General features: G+C 40.5%; 1 protein-coding gene across 2 annotated transcripts in view; it reads right to left on the bottom strand.

Annotated features, from left to right (window-relative positions):
• LOC134817310 (tyrosine-protein phosphatase non-receptor type 21-like) overlaps positions 1-19,652 on the bottom strand; it is a 39,238-nt gene extending 19,586 nt beyond the window's left edge. For both annotated transcript variants that reach the window (XM_063826445.1, XM_063826444.1), the window contains exons 1-9: positions 19,582-19,652; positions 19,261-19,370; positions 14,534-14,706; positions 13,743-13,840; positions 13,571-13,641; positions 13,347-13,408; positions 12,966-13,053; positions 11,039-11,127; positions 10,772-10,856 (exon numbers count right to left, since the gene is read on the bottom strand). In XM_063826445.1, the coding sequence (XP_063682515.1) occupies positions 10,772-10,856; positions 11,039-11,127; positions 12,966-13,053; positions 13,347-13,408; positions 13,571-13,641; positions 13,743-13,840; positions 14,534-14,706; positions 19,261-19,370; positions 19,582-19,630 (825 nt within the window). In that variant the 5' untranslated portion in view covers positions 19,631-19,652. The remainder of the gene's footprint in view (positions 1-10,771; positions 10,857-11,038; positions 11,128-12,965; positions 13,054-13,346; positions 13,409-13,570; positions 13,642-13,742; positions 13,841-14,533; positions 14,707-19,260; positions 19,371-19,581) is intronic.
• Positions 19,653-20,280: the final 628 nt, after the last annotated feature.

Below are 20,280 nucleotides of genomic sequence, written 5' to 3' on the forward strand. Positions count from 1 at the left end.
ATTTGCAAGACCTGTGGTCGGAAATGGCTTTATCTTTTATACTTTTGAATCTATGGACAATTAAATACAGGCTACAATTGACTGGCAAAGCGTCTATCCCTGAATATGTATGTATATATATATATACTAGTGTAACCCGGCCTACGGCCGGGATTTCACTGCCGCAGTTAAAAAGGGTAGGAGTAATTACCCGCTGAGTCAAAACCCGCATTAGGTGACCCAATAGTTTCTTAAACAATAATCTCATAATCAGTTATTTCTTGTGGATAATTAAGTCATTATTAGCCATGAGGCACCACACTCCATGATCATAAGGTCTGAACACCGAGTATTACACCTCATCACTCCCGTCTTGAACCGCTTTCTATTTTTATTTAAATCGTTATAGAAATTAACCCTTGTTAACTCCGCACCACACCCGCATATTATATTTGAAAACACGCATAACATTGTCGTATGAACTCTCTCTCTCTCTCTCTCTCTCTCTGCAGTCCAAACAGACCCCAAACACTAACAGTCCCCCCTCCCCTAATAAGCTTAAGGTATAACATTACAGCGGATCTTCCGGGCTAATCCAATTATGACGCTACTTAAATGCAGCTATAACATATTACACAGTAATGAGAGAGAGAGAGCAAGCCCCGTAACTCTTGCCGTTCTGCTCACGCAATTTTATGTAACATTTGTGGTACAAAACCATCAATTAAACCACTTACCATCGGCCGATTTTAAAAAAAATTTCCTATGGGCTTCATCAGAGTTTTGTCGACACTATACCGAAAAAATCAGTCCCGTAACTCTTACCGTTTTTTTTGTATAACCGACCGGAAATTACACACGGACAGACAGACAGACAGACACACACACACACACACATTCTGGTGTTATTAAGGTGATATATCACGACAATCTGTCGTAAAACAGGGGTTCTAGAAAACCCATTTCCCGATACTCCTGAAACCTGAAACTTTTTTTGCAGTCGATTTGATCAACGTCTAGACGCCCTGAAAAATTTCAGATCTCTAACTCAATTTTAACATGGTTTTTAAGGCACCTGAATATGGCGATTTTGGGTTTTTTACCGAATTTCGTATAACAGTGCTGGCGAGTATTTTATGCAAATTTCTTAAAAATCTCAACATAACTATTTTTTATTCCTGTCATCTTTGACATCAAATTAGAATGTTTTGAACTAAAAATAATTCTGCTTAACGACTTCCGATGAGTCTTAATGCCTGGAAAACTCCTGCCGGAGGCGGCGGCCTTCGGCCGCCGCCCCCGGCCGGAGTGCACGCTTCGCGTGCACAAAAGAGGCTTGTAACGTGTACCAAAGGGGGTATAATAGTAAAGGGGGTATAATAGTAAAGGGGGTATAATAGTAAATGGGGAACATAGTATACCCACAATAAATGCAACGGTCGTGCTTGCCAGCACTCAGAAGACGTTTCCCTGAAATGTGTATGCGATTTTGTATGCGATTTGCGCGCCGCACGTACGTTAAAATAATTATATTTGTAGAATTTATGACGGTAACCCTTCAAAAGTCAAAAGAAACTGCTCGTATATTTATAGACACTATGATATGAATAACTAAATAACACCTTGAACCCAACTTGGAACCACATCCAAGGGCCGCACCGACCCCAGAAAAGCTATAATTCAAGTCAAAAATCTTTACTCGGCCCTGTATGTGATTTGTGTTCCGGGGTAGTGGACAGATGTTTTAATGGTTGAATAGCTAGTACCTATCCCAAACCATCATAAAAAACCAAGTTTTGTTCTCTCAACCCACTCAAGCCACTCCCAGGGGCCACACATAACACAAAATAGCTGAAATCCAGGTCAAATCCCATACATACAAATTCAGACTAAGAATCTTTACCCCCGTATGCCATTTATGTTCCGGGGTAGGTGGCCCATGTTTTAGTATAAAAATGGGTACTACCTATCCCAAACTATCATAAAAACCAATTTTCGACCTCTCAAACCACTCACGCCACTCCCAGGGGCCAAGCCCATCACAAAATAGCTGAAATCATGGTCAAATCCCATACAAATTCAGACTGAGAATCTTTACCCCCGTATGCGATTTATGTTCCGGGGTAGGTGGCCCATGTTTTAGTATAAAAATGGGTACTACCTATCCCAAACCATCATAAAAACCAATTTTCGACCTCTCAAACCACTCACGCCACTCCCAGGGGCCAAGCCCATCACAAAATAGCTGAAATCATGGTCAAATCCCATACAAATTCAGACTGAGAATCTTTACCCCCGTATGCGATTTATGTTCCGGGGTAGGTGGCCCATGTTTCAGTATAAAAATGGATACTGCATATCCCAAACCATCATAAAAACCAAGTTTTAACCTCTCAAACCACTCAGGCCGCTCCCAGGTGCCACGCCCATCCCAAAATTGCTGAAATCCAGCTAAAATCCAGACTGAGAATCTTTACCCCCGTATGCGATTTATGTTCCGGGGTAGGTGGCCCATGTTTCAGTATAAAAATGGCTACTGCCTATCCCAAACCATCATAAAAACCAAGTTTCGACCTCTCAACCCACTCAGGCCGCTCCCAGGGGCCACGCCCATCCCAAAATTGCTGAAATCCAGCTAAAATCCAGACTGAGAATCTTTACCCCCGTATGCGATTTATGTTCCGGGGTAGGTGGCCCATGTTTCAGTATAAAAATGGGTACTGCCTATCCCAAACCATCATAAAAACCAAGTTTCGACCTCTCAAACCACTCAGGCCACTCCCAGGAGCCACGCCCATCCCAAAATAGCTGAAATCAAGCTAAAATTCAGACTGAGAATCTTTACCCCCGTATGCGATTTATGTTCCGGGGTAGGTGGCCCATGTTTTAGTATAAAAATGGGTACTACCTATCCCAAACCATCATAAAAACCAATTTTCGACCTCTCAAACCACTCACGCCACTCCCAGGGGCCAAGCCCATCACAAAATAGCTGAAATCATGGTCAAATCCCATACAAATTCAGACTGAGAATCTTTACCCCCGTATGCGATTTATGTTCCGGGGTAGGTGGCCCATGTTTCAGTATAAAAATGGGTACTGCATATCCCAAACCATCATAAAAACCAAGTTTCAACCTCTCAAACCACTCAGGCCGCTCCCAGGTGCCACGCCCATCCCAAAATTGCTGAAATCATGGTCAAATCCCATACAAATTCAGACTGAGAATCTTTACCCCCGTATGCGATTTATGTTCCGGGGTAGGTGGCCCATGTTTCAGTATAAAAATGGGTACTGCATATCCCAAACCATCATAAAAACCAAGTTTCAACCTCTCAAACCACTCAGGCCGCTCCCAGGTGCCACGCCCATCCCAAAATTGCTGAAATCCAGCTAAAATCCAGACTGAGAATCTTTACCCCCGTATGCGATTTATGTTCCGGGGTAGGTGGCCCATGTTTCAGTATCAAAATGGGTACTGCCTATCCCAAACCATCATAAAAACCAAGTTTCGACCTCTCAACCCACTCAGGCCGCTCCCAGGGGCCACGCCCATCCCAAAATAGCTGAAATCAAGCTAAAATTCAGACTGAGAATCTTTACCCCCGTATGCGATTTATGTTCCGGGGTAGGTGGCCCATGTTTCAGTATAAAAATGGGTACTGCCTATCCCAAACCATCATAAAAACCAAGTTTCGACCTCTCAAACCACTCAGGCCGCTCCCAGGGGCCACGCCCATCCCAAAATTGCTGAAATCCAGCTAAAATCCAGACTGAGAATCTTTACCCCCGTATGCGATTTATGTTCCGGGGTAGGTGGCCCATTTTTTAGTATAAAAATGGGTACTGCCTATCCCAAACCATCATAAAAACCAAGTTTCGACCTCTCAACCCACTCAGGCCGCTCCCAGGGGCCACGCCCATCCCAAAATTGCTGAAATCCAGCTAAAATCCAGACTGAGAATCTTTACCCCCGTATGCGATTTATGTTCCGGGGTAGGTGGCCCATTTTTTAGTATAAAAATGGGTACTGCTTATCCCAAACCATCATAACAACGAAGTTTCAACCTCTCAAACCACTCAGGCCACTCCCAGGGGCCACGCTCATCCCAAAATAGCTGAAATCCTGGAAAAAATCAAGATTGAAAATCTTTACCCCCGTATGCAATTTATGTTCCGGGGTAGGTGGCCGATGTTTTAGTATTAAAATGGGTACTACCTATCGCAAACCATCAAACAAACAAAGTTTCGACCTCTCAAACCACTCAGGCCACTCCCAGGGGCCACGCCCATCCCAAAATTACTGAAATCCAGCTAAAATCCAGACTTTAAAATCTTTACCCCCGTATGCGATTTATGTTCCGGGGTAGGTGGCCCATGTTTCAGTATAAAAATGGGTACTGCCTATCCCAAACCATCATAAAAACCAAGTTTCGACCTCTCAAACCACTCAGGCCACTCCCAGGAGCCACGCCCATCCCAAAATAGCTGAAATCAAGCTAAAATTCAGACTGAGAATCTTTACCCCCGTATGCGATTTATGTTCCGGGGTAGGTGGCCCATGTTTTAGTATAAAAATGGGTACTACCTATCCCAAACCATCATAAAAACCAATTTTCGACCTCTCAAACCACTCACGCCACTCCCAGGGGCCAAGCCCATCACAAAATAGCTGAAATCATGGTCAAATCCCATACAAATTCAGACTGAGAATCTTTACCCCCGTATGCGATTTATGTTCCGGGGTAGGTGGCCCATGTTTCAGTATAAAAATGGGTACTGCATATCCCAAACCATCATAAAAACCAAGTTTCAACCTCTCAAACCACTCAGGCCGCTCCCAGGTGCCACGCCCATCCCAAAATTGCTGAAATCATGGTCAAATCCCATACAAATTCAGACTGAGAATCTTTACCCCCGTATGCGATTTATGTTCCGGGGTAGGTGGCCCATGTTTCAGTATAAAAATGGGTACTGCATATCCCAAACCATCATAAAAACCAAGTTTCAACCTCTCAAACCACTCAGGCCGCTCCCAGGTGCCACGCCCATCCCAAAATTGCTAAAATCCAGCTAAAATCCAGACTGAGAATCTTTACCCCCGTATGCGATTTATGTTCCGGGGTAGGTGGCCCATGTTTCAGTATCAAAATGGGTACTGCCTATCCCAAACCATCATAAAAACCAAGTTTCGACCTCTCAACCCACTCAGGCCGCTCCCAGGGGCCACGCCCATCCCAAAATTGCTGAAATCCAGCTAAAATTCAGACTGAGAATCTTTACCCCCGTATGCGATTTATGTTCCGGGGTAGGTGGCCCATGTTTTAGTATAAAAATGGGTACTACCTATCCCAAACCATCATAAAAACCAATTTTCGACCTCTCAAACCACTCACGCCACTCCCAGGGGCCAAGCCCATCACAAAATAGCTGAAATCATGGTCAAATCCCATACAAATTCAGACTGAGAATCTTTACCCCCGTATGCGATTTATGTTCCGGGGTAGGTGGCCCATGTTTCAGTATAAAAATGGGTACTGCATATCCCAAACCATCATAAAAACCAAGTTTCAACCTCTCAAACCACTCAGGCCGCTCCCAGGTGCCACGCCCATCCCAAAATTGCTGAAATCATGGTCAAATCCCATACAAATTCAGACTGAGAATTTTTACCCCCGTATGCGATTTATGTTCCGGGGTAGGTGGCCCATGTTTCAGTATAAAAATGGGTACTGCATATCCCAAACCATCATAAAAACCAAGTTTCAACCTCTCAAACCACTCAGGCCGCTCCCAGGTGCCACGCCCATCCCAAAATTGCTGAAATCCAGCTAAAATCCAGACTGAGAATCTTTACCCCCGTATGCGATTTATGTTCCGGGGTAGGTGGCCCATGTTTCAGTATCAAAATGGGTACTGCCTATCCCAAACCATCATAAAAACCAAGTTTCGACCTCTCAACCCACTCAGGCCGCTCCCAGGGGCCACGCCCATCCCAAAATAGCTGAAATCAAGCTAAAATTGAGACTGAGAATCTTTACCCCCGTATGCGATTTATGTTCCGGGGTAGGTGGCCCATGTTTCAGTATAAAAATGGGTACTGCCTATCCCAAACCATCATAAAAACCAAGTTTCGACCTCTCAAACCACTCAGGCCGCTCCCAGGGGCCACGCCCATCCCAAAATTGCTGAAATCCAGCTAAAATCCAGACTGAGAATCTTTACCCCCGTATGCGATTTATGTTCCGGGGTAGGTGGCCCATGTTTTAGTATTAAAATGGGTACTACCTATCCCAAACCATCATAAAAACCAAGTTTCGACCTCTCAAACCACTCAGGCCACTCCCAGGGGCAACGCCCAACCCAAAATAGCTGAAATCCAGGTCAAATCAAGACTGAGAATCTTTACCCCCGTATGCGATTTATGTTCCGGGGTCCGGTAGGTGGCCCATGTTTTAGTGTAAAAATGGGTACCTACTACCTATCCAAAACCATCATAAAAACCAATTTTCGACCTCTCAACTCACTCAGGCCACTCCCAGAGGCTACGCCTATCCCAAAATAGCTGAAATTCAGGTCAAATCAAGAATGAGAATCTTTACACCTGTAGGGGATTTAAGTTCCGGGGTATTCTTTTTGGTATGACTTACTATCACCACTCATTCGAGGAATATGTTAAATCAAAGAATATTCATGTTCATTTTTTTCGAATGAAGGTTCATTATCGCATTTTTTAAATAGTTTTGATAATCAGATCGAGCCAAATTTTATAGGATTGTATTTGGCCATTCAAATTACGTTCGATCTGAAAAAATGAGAGTTGTAGCTTCTCAGATGTCCGAGATACGAGGCATAACGAGTTTATTCATTACGTGTGATCAGGTGATTGGATTACCTGTTCAGGTGATTAGATGGCCCCGTTAAATTGCAAGGGAACCCAATCAAGGTGTCCTATCACATAATCACCCAATCAATTTTGTTTTAACGAGATACATTCAATGCGTCATTTCAACTCCGAGTCTGGATTTGTATGGGATTTGACCTGGATTTCAGCTATTTTGGGATGGGCGTGGCCCCTGGGAGTGGCCTGAGTGGTTTGAGAGGTCGAAACTTGGTTTTTATGATGGTTTGGGATAGGCAGTACCCATTTTTATACTAAAACATGGGCCACCTACCCCGGAACATAAATCGCATACGGGGGTAAAGATTCTCAGTCTGGATTTGTATGGGATTTGACCTGGATTTCAGCTATTTTGGGATGGGCGTGGCCCCTGGGAGTGGCCTGAGTGGTTTGAGAGGTCGAAACTTGGTTTTTATGATGGTTTGGGATAGGCAGTACCCATTTTTATACTAAAACATGGGCCACCTACCCCGGAACATAAATCGCATACGGGGGTAAAGATTTTCAATCTTGATTTTACCTGGATTTCAGCTATTTTGGGATGGGCGTGGCCCCTGGGAGTGGCCTGAGTGGGTTGAGAGGTCGAAACTTGGTTTTTATGATGGTTTGGGATAGGCAGTACCCATTTTTATACTAAAACATGGGCCACCTACCCCGGAACATAAATCGCATACGGGGGTAAAGATTCTCAGTCTGGATTTGTATGGGATTTGACCTGGATTTCAGCTATTTTGGGATGGGCGTGGCCCCTGGGAGTGGCCTGAGTGGTTTGAGAGGTCGAAACTTGGTTTTTATGATGGTTTGGGATAGGCAGTACCCATTTTTATACTAAAACATGGGCCACCTACCCCGGAACATAAATCGCATACGGGGGTAAAGATTCTCAGTCTGGATTTGTATGGGATTTGACCTGGATTTCAGCTATTTTGGGATGGGCGTGGCCCCTGGGAGTGGCCTGAGTGGTTTGAGAGGTCAAAACTTGGTTTTTATGATGGTTTGGGATAGGCAGTACCCATTTTTATACTAAAACATGGGCCACCTACCCCGGAACATAAATCGCATACGGGGGTAAAGATTTTCAATCTTGATTTTACCTGGATTTCAGCTATTTTGGGATGGGCGTGGCCCCTGGGAGTGGCCTGAGTGGGTTGAGAGGTCGAAACTTGGTTTTTATGATGGTTTGGGATAGGCAGTACCCATTTTTATACTAAAACATGGGCCACCTACCCCGGAACATAAATCGCATACGGGGGTAAAGATTCTCAGTCTGGATTTGTATGGGATTTGACCTGGATTTCAGCTATTTTGGGATGGGCGTGGCCCCTGGGAGTGGCCTGAGTGGTTTGAGAGGTCGAAACTTGGTTTTTATGATGGTTTGGGATAGGCAGTACCCATTTTTATACTAAAACATGGGCCACCTACCCCGGAACATAAATCGCATACGGGGGTAAAGATTCTCAGTCTGGATTTGTATGGGATTTGACCTGGATTTCAGCTATTTTGGGATGGGCGTGGCCCCTGGGAGTGGCCTGAGTGGTTTGAGAGGTCGAAACTTGGTTTTTATGATGGTTTGGGATAGGCAGTACCCATTTTTATACTAAAACATGGGCCACCTACCCCGGAACATAAATCGCATACGGGGGTAAAGATTTTCAATCTTGATTTTACCTGGATTTCAGCTATTTTGGGATGGGCGTGGCCCCTGGGAGTGGCCTGAGTGGGTTGAGAGGTCGAAACTTGGTTTTTATGATGGTTTGGGATAGGCAGTACCCATTTTTATACTAAAACATGGGCCACCTACCCCGGAACATAAATCGCATACGGGGGTAAAGATTCTCAGTCTGGATTTGTATGGGATTTGACCTGGATTTCAGCTATTTTGGGATGGGCGTGGCCCCTGGGAGTGGCCTGAGTGGTTTGAGAGGTCGAAACTTGGTTTTTATGATGGTTTGGGATAGGCAGTACCCATTTTTATACTAAAACATGGGCCACCTACCCCGGAACATAAATCGCATACGGGGGTAAAGATTTTCAATCTTGATTTTACCTGGATTTCAGCTATTTTGGGATGGGCGTGGCCCCTGGGAGTGGCCTGAGTGGTTTGAGAGGTCGAAACTTGGTTTTTATGATGGTTTGGGATAGGCAGTACCCATTTTTATACTAAAACATGGGCCACCTACCCCGGAACATAAATCGCATACGGGGGTAAAGATTCTCAGTCTGGATTTGTATGGGATTTGACCTGGATTTCAGCTATTTTGGGATGGGCGTGGCCCCTGGGAGTGGCCTGAGTGGTTTGAGAGGTCGAAACTTGGTTTTTATGATGGTTTGGGATAGGCAGTACCCATTTTTATACTAAAACATGGGCCACCTACCCCGGAACATAAATCGCATACGGGGGTAAAGATTCTCAGTCTGGATTTGACCTGGATTTCAGCTATTTTGGGATGGGCGTGGCCCCTGGGAGTGGCCTGAGTGGTTTGAGAGGTCGAAACTTGGTTTTTATGATGGTTTGGGATAGGCAGTACCCATTTTTATACTAAAACATGGGCCACCTACCCCGGAACATAAATCGCATACGGGGGTAAAGATTCTCAGTCTGGATTTGTATGGGATTTGACCTGGATTTCAGCTATTTTGGGATGGGCGTGGCCCCTGGGAGTGGCCTGAGTGGTTTGAGAGGTCGAAACTTGGTTTTTATGATGGTTTGGGATAGGCAGTACCCATTTTTATACTAAAACATGGGCCACCTACCCCGGAACATAAATCGCATACGGGGGTAAAGATTTTCAATCTTGATTTTACCTGGATTTCAGCTATTTTGGGATGGGCGTGGCCCCTGGGAGTGGCCTGAGTGGGTTGAGAGGTCGAAACTTGGTTTTTATGATGGTTTGGGATAGGCAGTACCCATTTTTATACTAAAACATGGGCCACCTACCCCGGAACATAAATCGCATACGGGGGTAAAGATTTTCAATCTTGATTTTACCTGGATTTCAGCTATTTTGGGATGGGCGTGGCCCCTGGGAGTGGCCTGAGTGGGTTGGGAGGTCGAAACTTGATTTTTATGATGGTTTGGGACAGGTACTAACTATTTAAAACCCTAAACCTGTTCCAAATACCCCGGAACACAAATCGCATACAGGGGTGAAATCGCATACAAATCGCATACACAAATCAAGGAAACGTGCTCTCCCAGCACTGTGATAGATCGGAATGCCTGCATCTGTCCTACTCCTAGCTGTTCTCCGTGTGGGTAAACCATGATAACGATATTCAATATGATCATAACCAATTAGTGTGTCAATTTCAACCATTTTATGGTGCATGCAGCGTGTTTGAGAACACCACAGAAGAAAAATGATCCATAGGAATGACCGGGTAACAGTAAACATTAGGTGCGCCAATTATTGTGTCCACATTACAGTGATCAGTAGATTCCTGTCATCATAAAGTATGAACAACCACACGCACCAACGTTATAATGTAAAGAGATTAGAATTCATACCATGTTATTTTATCACATTACCTGTACTAAAGGGGTTATTGTCATGTGTTTTCGATTATCGTGCGATATCAGTGCGACATAACAATTATCGTGCGATGACAGTACGACATCACAATTATCGTGCGATAAAAAAACGATCCTGCGATAATCACGCGTTTATCGTCAAGTACCGCGATAATCGTGCACCACAAACGATAATCGTCTCGCATGCGATAAACGCGCGATAATCGTTGCAAGATTAAAATCTGCGAAATGGTCAATATTTTCCACCGTGGTATATACAAAAATATCAAAACGCGCGCATATTTTGCGTAGATTTATGGGAAATTTTATATCCGCGCGTTCCAGACAAGGCATTCCAAAAATCTCAAAATTGAGCTTACCATTTCAAACGTGCTTGGTTTTTTGTTTTCGATCTCTAACCAGAGGAATTTACCGTCATGTTTCATGGTAACGATATTCACCCACCTGCAAGAATAACATAAATTATTGGTATGCACAATATCGGGAAGTATCACGACCACTAAATATAACTCAACAATCAACTGCAACATGGACGATTCCTCTTAATAAGTTTATAAATATGAGTAACTTTCGAAGCATCAATCTCGGAAATAATGTATAAATAATTTTCACTCCGCAAAACTTACTTGAAAAGTATGAGGTTATCTAATTTGTTGTGCTTTATAAATACCCCGTTGTGGCCTGCACCAATATTGAACGTTGACCCTGACTTGTCCTGAAAATGAATTTCAAACTCAATAAAAAAGTAATTTTTCTTACCCCAAATATTCATAGCAAGGCAACTCCGATAGACTAAAATTATGTCCTGTTATTATATACGTAGGACCTTTGTTATAGCTGTATGAGAAAGCGAGTGCGACTCTAGCTAAAATATCGTCACAGTAATCATTTATTTTACTACTCGCGTTTACTAAATTGTAGTAGCAGGAGCCATTGTAGCTGCCAGAAATAGATACAAGTTACTCAACCTACGATTCTGTTGAGTTTTGACATTGACGTTATTATTCAAAACAATCTGCGCTTAGCTAGCTTTTGAATGAAGATTGAGGTCATTTGATCATTAAACTGTCAAAAAGATTCTTTATTTGATAGAATACATCCTTCATATCATACACTGTGTTACAGCATTGCAATAAACAGGGTGTCCCAAAAAAGCCCCCAAGTGACTTTTGATAGAAACTCGCCTCAAATTTGACTTTATGATTTGAAACTTCTCAAATCATATGGCATAATTCTCTAAAACCGGTTTTTTCAAAATTTCACGGCAAAATCCATCTGGAACCTGTTCATTTGGCCCATTAACTTTTGCCAGATTGGTACTGAGCCGCTGCTGATCACATTGTATTGTTGAAATCTAGTACAAGGTGTCGAGAATCTGAAACAATCATTCAGGAGCTGTGATCCACCCTGTCAACTAACAGTGTTAACAGCTGCAGGATCAGCTCGCTAATCACCTTATTAACTGATTAGGTGCCCGGTACTCAGCTGCATGCTGTCAGCAGCTTTGTTAAATGTTAAAGCCAATCAAGCACTCAATGAGCACATCAGCACATGACAATCGCAATAAATTGCTCATTACACGACTCCTGTGACCAAGCAAACGAGCTGGTGATACAAGATTGAAGATCAGCATCACATTATTTTCAATTTGGAACCAAGATCAAGGCGATAGCATACAAAATTACCGAGATATCAGATAATTTTTTAAAAGCGTCATGATGCTGCCAGACCCCACTCGAATGAACTTGAGGTCTAAAAAATGTTTTCTCCAACTCTGGAGGTCATACCCTACAGCCTCTCAAACGGCTCTTGAGTTATTAACACTGGGAGTTTTGTTTTTGGGACACCCTGTAGTCTGTAACCGACTAAACATGCCATTAACCTACAGGAGCAGATTTATCTCCGTCCACTATTAGTCTCTGAAAGTTTAAGGTTTGACAAAAAGTTTGACAAAATATATTTAAAAAATATATACCATTCACCACCACATAAGGTATTAATTATTAAATTACCGAAAAATAAGGTATTATTTTTCGGTGAAATGAACCAGTTCACCGCTCATAGTTTAAAATAAAAATCCCGTTAAATTAAAGTTTCCATAACACCTGAATTTAGTTTCCATTACATAACACCACCTTGCAACACTCTTGACTCCTGATCACACAAACTCACAAATAAATTGTATTGCATTTCATTTCATCTCATTAACTAGATTAAGAAAATTCCTTGGAACATCTAGAATCGCAATTCGCATTACATTTCTGAACATTCCGCATTACGTAGGAAGTACTCTTAAAATCTAACTTCACACGTTACACAACATTTTCCGAATAATTAGGTATTTTCGAATATAATTGTAGGCTTGAATTTCAAATAAATGTCAGAAATACTGTCGACAGATAAAGGTCCATGCCCTCTTGAAAAAGCCAGATCTTAGTGCCAGCTGGTGCACAGAAAATAGTGCATATTGCAAATAGGACAAATTCTAACATCCAATAATGATAAATTAACTAATTAGATAATTAGTTGGTAAAATATTATTCAAAGACATACCTTGGTGGGATAGTAATCTACTCCGCAGTCGTGGAGACCCTGTGATCTATCCAGAAACTCTACTTGAGACTCAACTGATCGCATTCCTCTGAAACAAAAACAATCATAGAATATTAAGTTAAATTGTAACTGGACACTAGCAATAAACGAAAGTCAAAATATTCGTTAAATTATTGTTTTACTTCAGATGGATCGTGCTCGGACATTTCGCGGAATATCGGTCTCGATATAATGGATTGCACCAGCAGATGATTTTACAAACACTCACCATTCGCAAAATAAGGAAGTAAAAATGTGTCTTATACCAACTAATTACGTTAAAGGCCTCAGAGTTTGGTATGTGCTACCAAAGTAATAAATAAGTTCATTTAACAAACTTACGATAACTTTTCATACTCCATGACTATATTATCAATCATAGTGCTGTTGTTCTTCGAATATCTCTGCAGAGAAAATAGAGCATTAGTTAAAATGTCAGTACCAATGAAATGAACTTGTCTTTAAAAAAATCCTTTACGAAGGACCTGAAAATAAAACACAAGGAGGCCTCATACAAAAGGGAGATCTCATACAAAACATGGCCTAGATCTTTATAATGCTCTTACGCTTGGTATGCAGTCTGCTTGTCTGATAAAGTCAGCATCATGTACCATTGGGTCATAGTTACCTCCATCAGCTGCAAATAAGGAGTTTAATAAATTGTTATGGAAAAGTATTGAGAAAATGGAAGATTTTCAGACCAGATATAAAAAAACCTTGTCACGTATTATTGGGTACCTTGTAGAATGAGCGCTGAGAGGGACACCGCGGTTGTGGGATCAGTCATTAGGTTACCCTTGATAACATCATCACGAATATGGGTGAAATACGAGTAGCTGCGGAATGTAAAACACACATTTAGTAAACCGTGATATTGTTTTTAGAACGTTCATTTTCGGTTAGATCTAGATGTCTATGTTTTAGTTACTACGTATGTGCACTGACTTTTGGCACCCCCTGTATAAGACATGCCTATTATTATATCTGTTTGATTATACGAACCCATAATGTACTGACAATGCGAGGGAAACTTTTAAACTTTATCACAGTACTTACATTTATATCCGATACCTAACAATTTTCTAGTCCTAAGCAATGTAACATACCAAAGGAATTAAGATACAATATATGTAAGGAAGAAAAATGTGAACAGTAGGAATAATTAAATCATTTAGAAAATAAGATTTCTCACATTCTAATAATGTTTGAGTATTTGGGAATTGGGCGTCCACATTTCACGATAGGAGGGGATATATGACGCTATAACAATGACTACATATAAAACGTCATCAGCCTCTTCGGAGTCTTAAGCATATAAATTAAACAAAAGAATAACCAACTAAATTATCGTTTCAATATCATAATATTCTGCAGATTATGGAGAATATTTTGTGTAATTTCGTTAACATGACCTTAAATTAGTTTAGATCAAAGGAAAACTGGTTAAAAGGTATATTTATCAGTGCGTAGTATCAGATATAACTGATCGCTGAACCTACACAGAATAATGTAAAATATGTAATACTTACATGATATTATCATCTGATATCCTGGTCAGATCCGGAGGGAAGAATCTGATCTTGAAATCCAAAACTTTAACCACTTCTATCCACTTTTTGCCACACACCTGCCTGATTGTTTCCTCGTTTTCCATCCAGAAATTGCTTCCATCTCGTTTAAGTCTCACTCCGAAATATGCTGGCTGAAATACCAGAAGTCAGGATACAGTGATGTCATAATGATAAGCTGATAAATGAAATAGCACGTAAGCAGCATCATAGAATATTGCGAAATATGGAGGGTGCACGATAGCTTCAGTATTCATTTCACATTTCAACAGGTGTGACTATCACAATAAATGTTACTATCAGAGTACCAGAATGCTCGGAGAGAGAGAGAGAGATCTCGTGACGTCATTTTGCATTATATATGCAGCTATAGTGACGTTAACTATTAATTGGGAGCTCCCCTCATCGAAGAGAAGAAGGTTCGCTCAACAGCTGTCTTATTGTCGCGGAGTAGGGATGGAACCTAATTATTCAGGTGGGTGATATACAATGTGACACACAAGGGCTAAGTAGAAGCTCCGTGTATCAGAACACACACTCTCTCTCCCCCCGAACAACTTAAACTTGGATACTTTCCAAAGAATCTCCGCTCAGCACTGCTTGAGCTTTGGACGTTAAACACTGGCATTTATTTGAACACTGTTAACCCTGGCACTTGTTTCCCGGTTAAAACCCTAAAAGTTTCAGTAAGTGTAAAACAGTAGCTCAAATCTAGATGGTAATTACGAACTGTATAATATATCGTGCTATTTTAAACATGATTTAACATCTTCTCACAGGATACAGGATACTATTAGGATACTATCAAGCTAAATATATCCCTCATATATCAGAATATCAGACGTTATAGCACGCTGCAGACAAGTGACCTGTTAACATCATGACTTTTTTCAGCACAGTTTACGTGTTCCTCACACCAAGCCTGTCACGAATCACGCCTTAAAACACTTACTTCATCCGGTGAAAACATCCTATATTTGGATTTTGGAGAGATATAATGTGAATATTTTTAGGATATTACTGCGCTAATTTTGTGGACAAATTGTATGTGTCGACAAACCATGTGCATTTATATTATATATAATATGTAATATATAAAATGTAAATATATAGATACCGGGATATACCGTTAGAAATTCTCCTAATTCCACGTCCGTACGAGACTAGCATAACTTTGAACTGCTTTTGTTAAACATTGCCGTCACTGAAGTAACATCGGTAACATCGGTATCTCATTAGTACCTGACATATTGTGATATCTGGGCGTCTCGCTATTCATAGAATCTAGAATATTTTATGTTCACATTGTAAATGCCATTCAAAATATAAATCTAAGAACTACAGACAGGATATTGGGTGTCCGGCCGTGTTTCGTGGGATCTGGGTAAACATATCTGGAATTTCTGGATTTTAAGATGAGTAGTTAAAATACATGATTTTACAGGTTGGAGAAAGCGAGATGTATGCCGATCTCTGAGAAGGTTAAATGCCAACAGCCTGCTGAGCAAACTCATCAAATTCTTTGCATAGAATGATACATAACTCGACCATTTGAACAAAGTACAAGCAAATATGGTGTCTCCAGTTTCCGGTGAAGAAAAGCTTTTTATGGCCCAATAACCCATTACTTGCCTTCAGGCTGGGTATGCTTGCTTTAAATGAACTCTATTTTGGTCCTGAGTTTGGCAAGGAGTCTTTAATGCAGTGCATGGTATAATCGCTCAGTTAAAAGCAATGTGTGGAGACGTGAGAGCTTATTTTGTGAAATGTAGATTTTAAGATTTTAGAATTATAATTCGTATTTTCTGAACCTATCTGTATTTTCAGGAACCAGTAAGAAGCTTTGCTTCTTCTCATAAACAAGCCGCATATCAGAACTAAGGAGGCAAGCAAGGTTTTCCTAATGGTATGGCATTATGACCTCCAATCACGTGTTTTGGTGCCGTACGGGGGCCTGTACGTGCTTTTAGTCACTATACAATAAACATATTATTATCTATTCATACCTATTACCTTCCTGCGCCCTATTTTGTATAATAATATAATATACCCACATTGTTTCAGCTACTATTCAAACCTAAATTAGGTCAAGACCGGAAGGAAGAATCAGATTTTTGTAAAATACTTTGATAAACCAATGAAGCTCACTTCTCAGTAACCAAATATTAGGATTATATCCTATTATATTGACGACCCTGTTTTATTAACTAACACTTAATGTGACGCATTATTATTGTACCCTTGTTGTGTGAACATCTCTTGTTTACTTGGCCTACACTATACACATAACGTTAAACAAGTTACAAGCCATATTCAACAAGCTCAAGATATACATGATACAGTGTGCAGTGTAAAATGTAATGTAGTCTTGTTTATTAACACTCACTGGAACACCTGTTACAATCATTATTGTCTTCTCTTCAAAAATAGGTTCGGTGGTAATTTTGGGGGTAGGATAAATGGCCTATTTTAATTATACTGCAAGTGATGATGTTTAATTTTCTGGCATACAGCCAGTAGCCATGCAATGACGTTGATTTATTACGTCAGCATCCATGTTAAACAAAGTTAATGTTAAACTTAGAAGTTTGTTCCCAAAATGGGAGGAGGGGTCAGGTAAATAGTGGCGTACTAGAGGAATTGCTGAATACCGACACAAAGGGGGTGGATCTGGTGGGAGTTCAACATAGAAAACACGATCCTGTAATAATATGTGAACTATTGCCCATAAGGCATGATTGCAGATTGCGGAATGCTAGGTCCTCACAACTCCGCTATTCTAACAGAAGTCCAGTATCAACTAGCAAATAATCTACAACGCAATACATATGATAATAACGTTATAATATAAACATCAAACATACATGTATGTATGTATGTAATTAAAGAATAGCCACTAGCCAGGTTGTTACTCACAAGAACAAGAACTGTTGTAGAACGAGTGAATAATAATGAAACTTTGACGGCTTTTATGAGCAAGCAGTACCAATGATGCGTTTCAAGAAAACAGTTTTTTCACTCTGTCACAAGCAAAGATGATGTTTCTTTTATTATCGAAGAGTTATATTACAGTGCTATATAATGTAGATAAGTGTTTGACTCTTTCCACATGATGGATTGATGGACTTGTGCTTGAACTTCTGGCTCCTGCCTTAAGTATTAATTTATTGTTTGTGTTTACGCACAGTTGCTACTAAAGACCATCTCCTGAGGTTGTATCATCACCTTCTATTAGTTTAATGTCCTGAAGACTACGGACAAAGCCCTCTGTCATGTGATTTCTAACTCAATGTGGGAAGGAGGATCGTTGGGCGCCCGCTAAACGACGTTTAGCTCTGCCTATGCCGGTCGTGACTCCATTGCATTTGTAACACCAAAATGGAGGTAAGCCCGGGACCACAGTGCTAGTACATTACTGAAGAAGAAAAAAGAACCGAGATTACTGTGTCTCTTCGAGTTCCTACACTAGTATAGTCAAAGACTCTCTACTAAATGATGGACAGCTCTGAACTACACATTTGTCTACTCAATATCATAAATGATAAATGAAACCTAAAGTTGGTGACATCACAGAGAACTTGTAACATAGTGGCTACCATGAAACTTCCTCAGCTAAGATTGCCAGACATTCTCGATCTTAATCTTGGTTTTAAAAACTTGCTATCGGATGAGGCAAATGCAAAGATGGCAGAATTGGAAATATGATATCACTAAATATGGCTAATTTGATATTACTTTGGTTATTTGTATGTACACTCTAGAACATTTCAAATGCAAATAACATGAGCGGTTGGAGATTATTATCATGAATATCACATACGGACTACATATTTTATACAGCAGGTTTTGATTAATGTTCAAAACGAGTCCGGTTCTAGCGATAGTGATAGCAAATTTTCATCCATTCTTTGTTCAATTAATCGTATAGCTTATGTCTTATGTAACGCAAGTATTGTGCAATGCACGTCTATCATCACTCATTTATTACCTTTGAAACACCCTTTATGTGGTTATTTTTCTTTCACCAGACACCCTTATAAAAGTTAAATGCGATTATTACAAAATGAAATCGTCACATAAAACCTCCTCGTATCAAATACATACACATCCAGTATGACTTCCTGTTTAAACAGATATCATATCTTTTTTAAATCACTGATATCAACTACAGTATGCTTATAACAAGCATTTAATTAATTCGTGGATGATTTATGATAAGCATTATATTATATATGAGTTGAGTACTAAATGAACTATTAAGAGATTATTACATGTATGATACTCAGCTCCTTACGTCACTACATGTATCAGAGGACTATGTGTACTTTAGTGGTGAGCCCGTATAATGCCCTGCTTCCGGGTAGGGTACATGATAGTACAATGTCCTTACCATCTGCTCCTTTAGAATAACTTCTTACTTACAATGTCCTTACCATCTGCTCTTTAGAACAAACCCTAGTTCAACACTGTACGTGTTGTGAAACAGACACTATAATCTCGTATAATAGCAACAGTTGTAATGACACTGTTACAATAGCAACTGTTATAATGAAACTTACGCACACTGCCCCTTAAATCTTTTAAACAATGAATTCCAGACAAACAAGCTGAAGATTAAAAAGCAAAGAGAGCTTTGGCTTTTATTAAATTGTTACAATAATTAGAACAGAATAATCACAACGACGTACCTCTGGTAGTTTAAAGATATCACAGACATCCGAAATAATCTCCAGTCCTTTTGTATCCCCAGTTACCATAATCTCACATTTGTTGCGATATGTTGTGACTGTCACTCGACCTTTAAACACGAGGCGATTTAGAGAAACTGCTTTAATGTGTAACATTGTACCCTTCCAATAGCAGTATTAATGTAAATAGAAGGGTCCCAAATATTTCAACAGTACAGTTGCCTCCATGCTTAAGGTAATAAATCTAATAAATCTAAGCTTTTTAATTTCACACAGGTTTTCCAGGAAATATTTTCAATTATCAAACTAAAATTCACTTACTAGATGGGCCCCTGTCAGCAGGGCCTCTGACACTCCTTTGCGGCATCATTGCAGAAAGTTCCAATCTACATGTTCCTAGGAAAAACAATAGGTTATGATTATCAATTCAGTCATGAAATTTATCACAAACAGTGCCCACTCTACTGTTGGTGGACCAGGGGGTGGGGGTTGTTTTCTCAAGAGATAAATTAAGCTGTGAGATTTAGAAGTTGACCCCAAGTTCAGATCCTTCACAGTACCTAGGGGGAAGGGGGGGTCCAAGGGGAACTTTGGGGAACTTTTTTTGGGGAACTTCAGGAAACCTGGGGGACTTTCCCAAAGTTCCCCAAAATTCCCCAAAAGTTCCCCAAAAAAATTATCAGATTCTACCAATGAATGTAGGTATTGTTTTTTGTTCTTTTCGTTTATTTTATATATTTACATATCTATACGTGCTCTGCATAGCATTCTTACAAAATTGAGCAGTAAACATAACTATATTTGAATTGCACCGAGCAATGATAAATGATGATACAGGAGTTGAACCAAATGTAATGCAAAAAATCAGATAATAAGGCATAACTTACAGCTCTATTGAGTCATGCTGCAAGTATCAACAAGTAAGTTAAGATTATACCTTAAATAATAACATACTGTATGTTAAAATTAATGGGTATTAATGTATATTTTGGGTATTAATGTAAATTTTGAATAATTTTG

This window comes from Bolinopsis microptera, chromosome 6 (assembly GCF_026151205.1).
Source record: "Bolinopsis microptera isolate Bmic1 chromosome 6, MBARI_Bmic_1.0, whole genome shotgun sequence".
Taxonomy (NCBI): domain Eukaryota; kingdom Metazoa; phylum Ctenophora; class Tentaculata; order Lobata; family Bolinopsidae; genus Bolinopsis; species Bolinopsis microptera.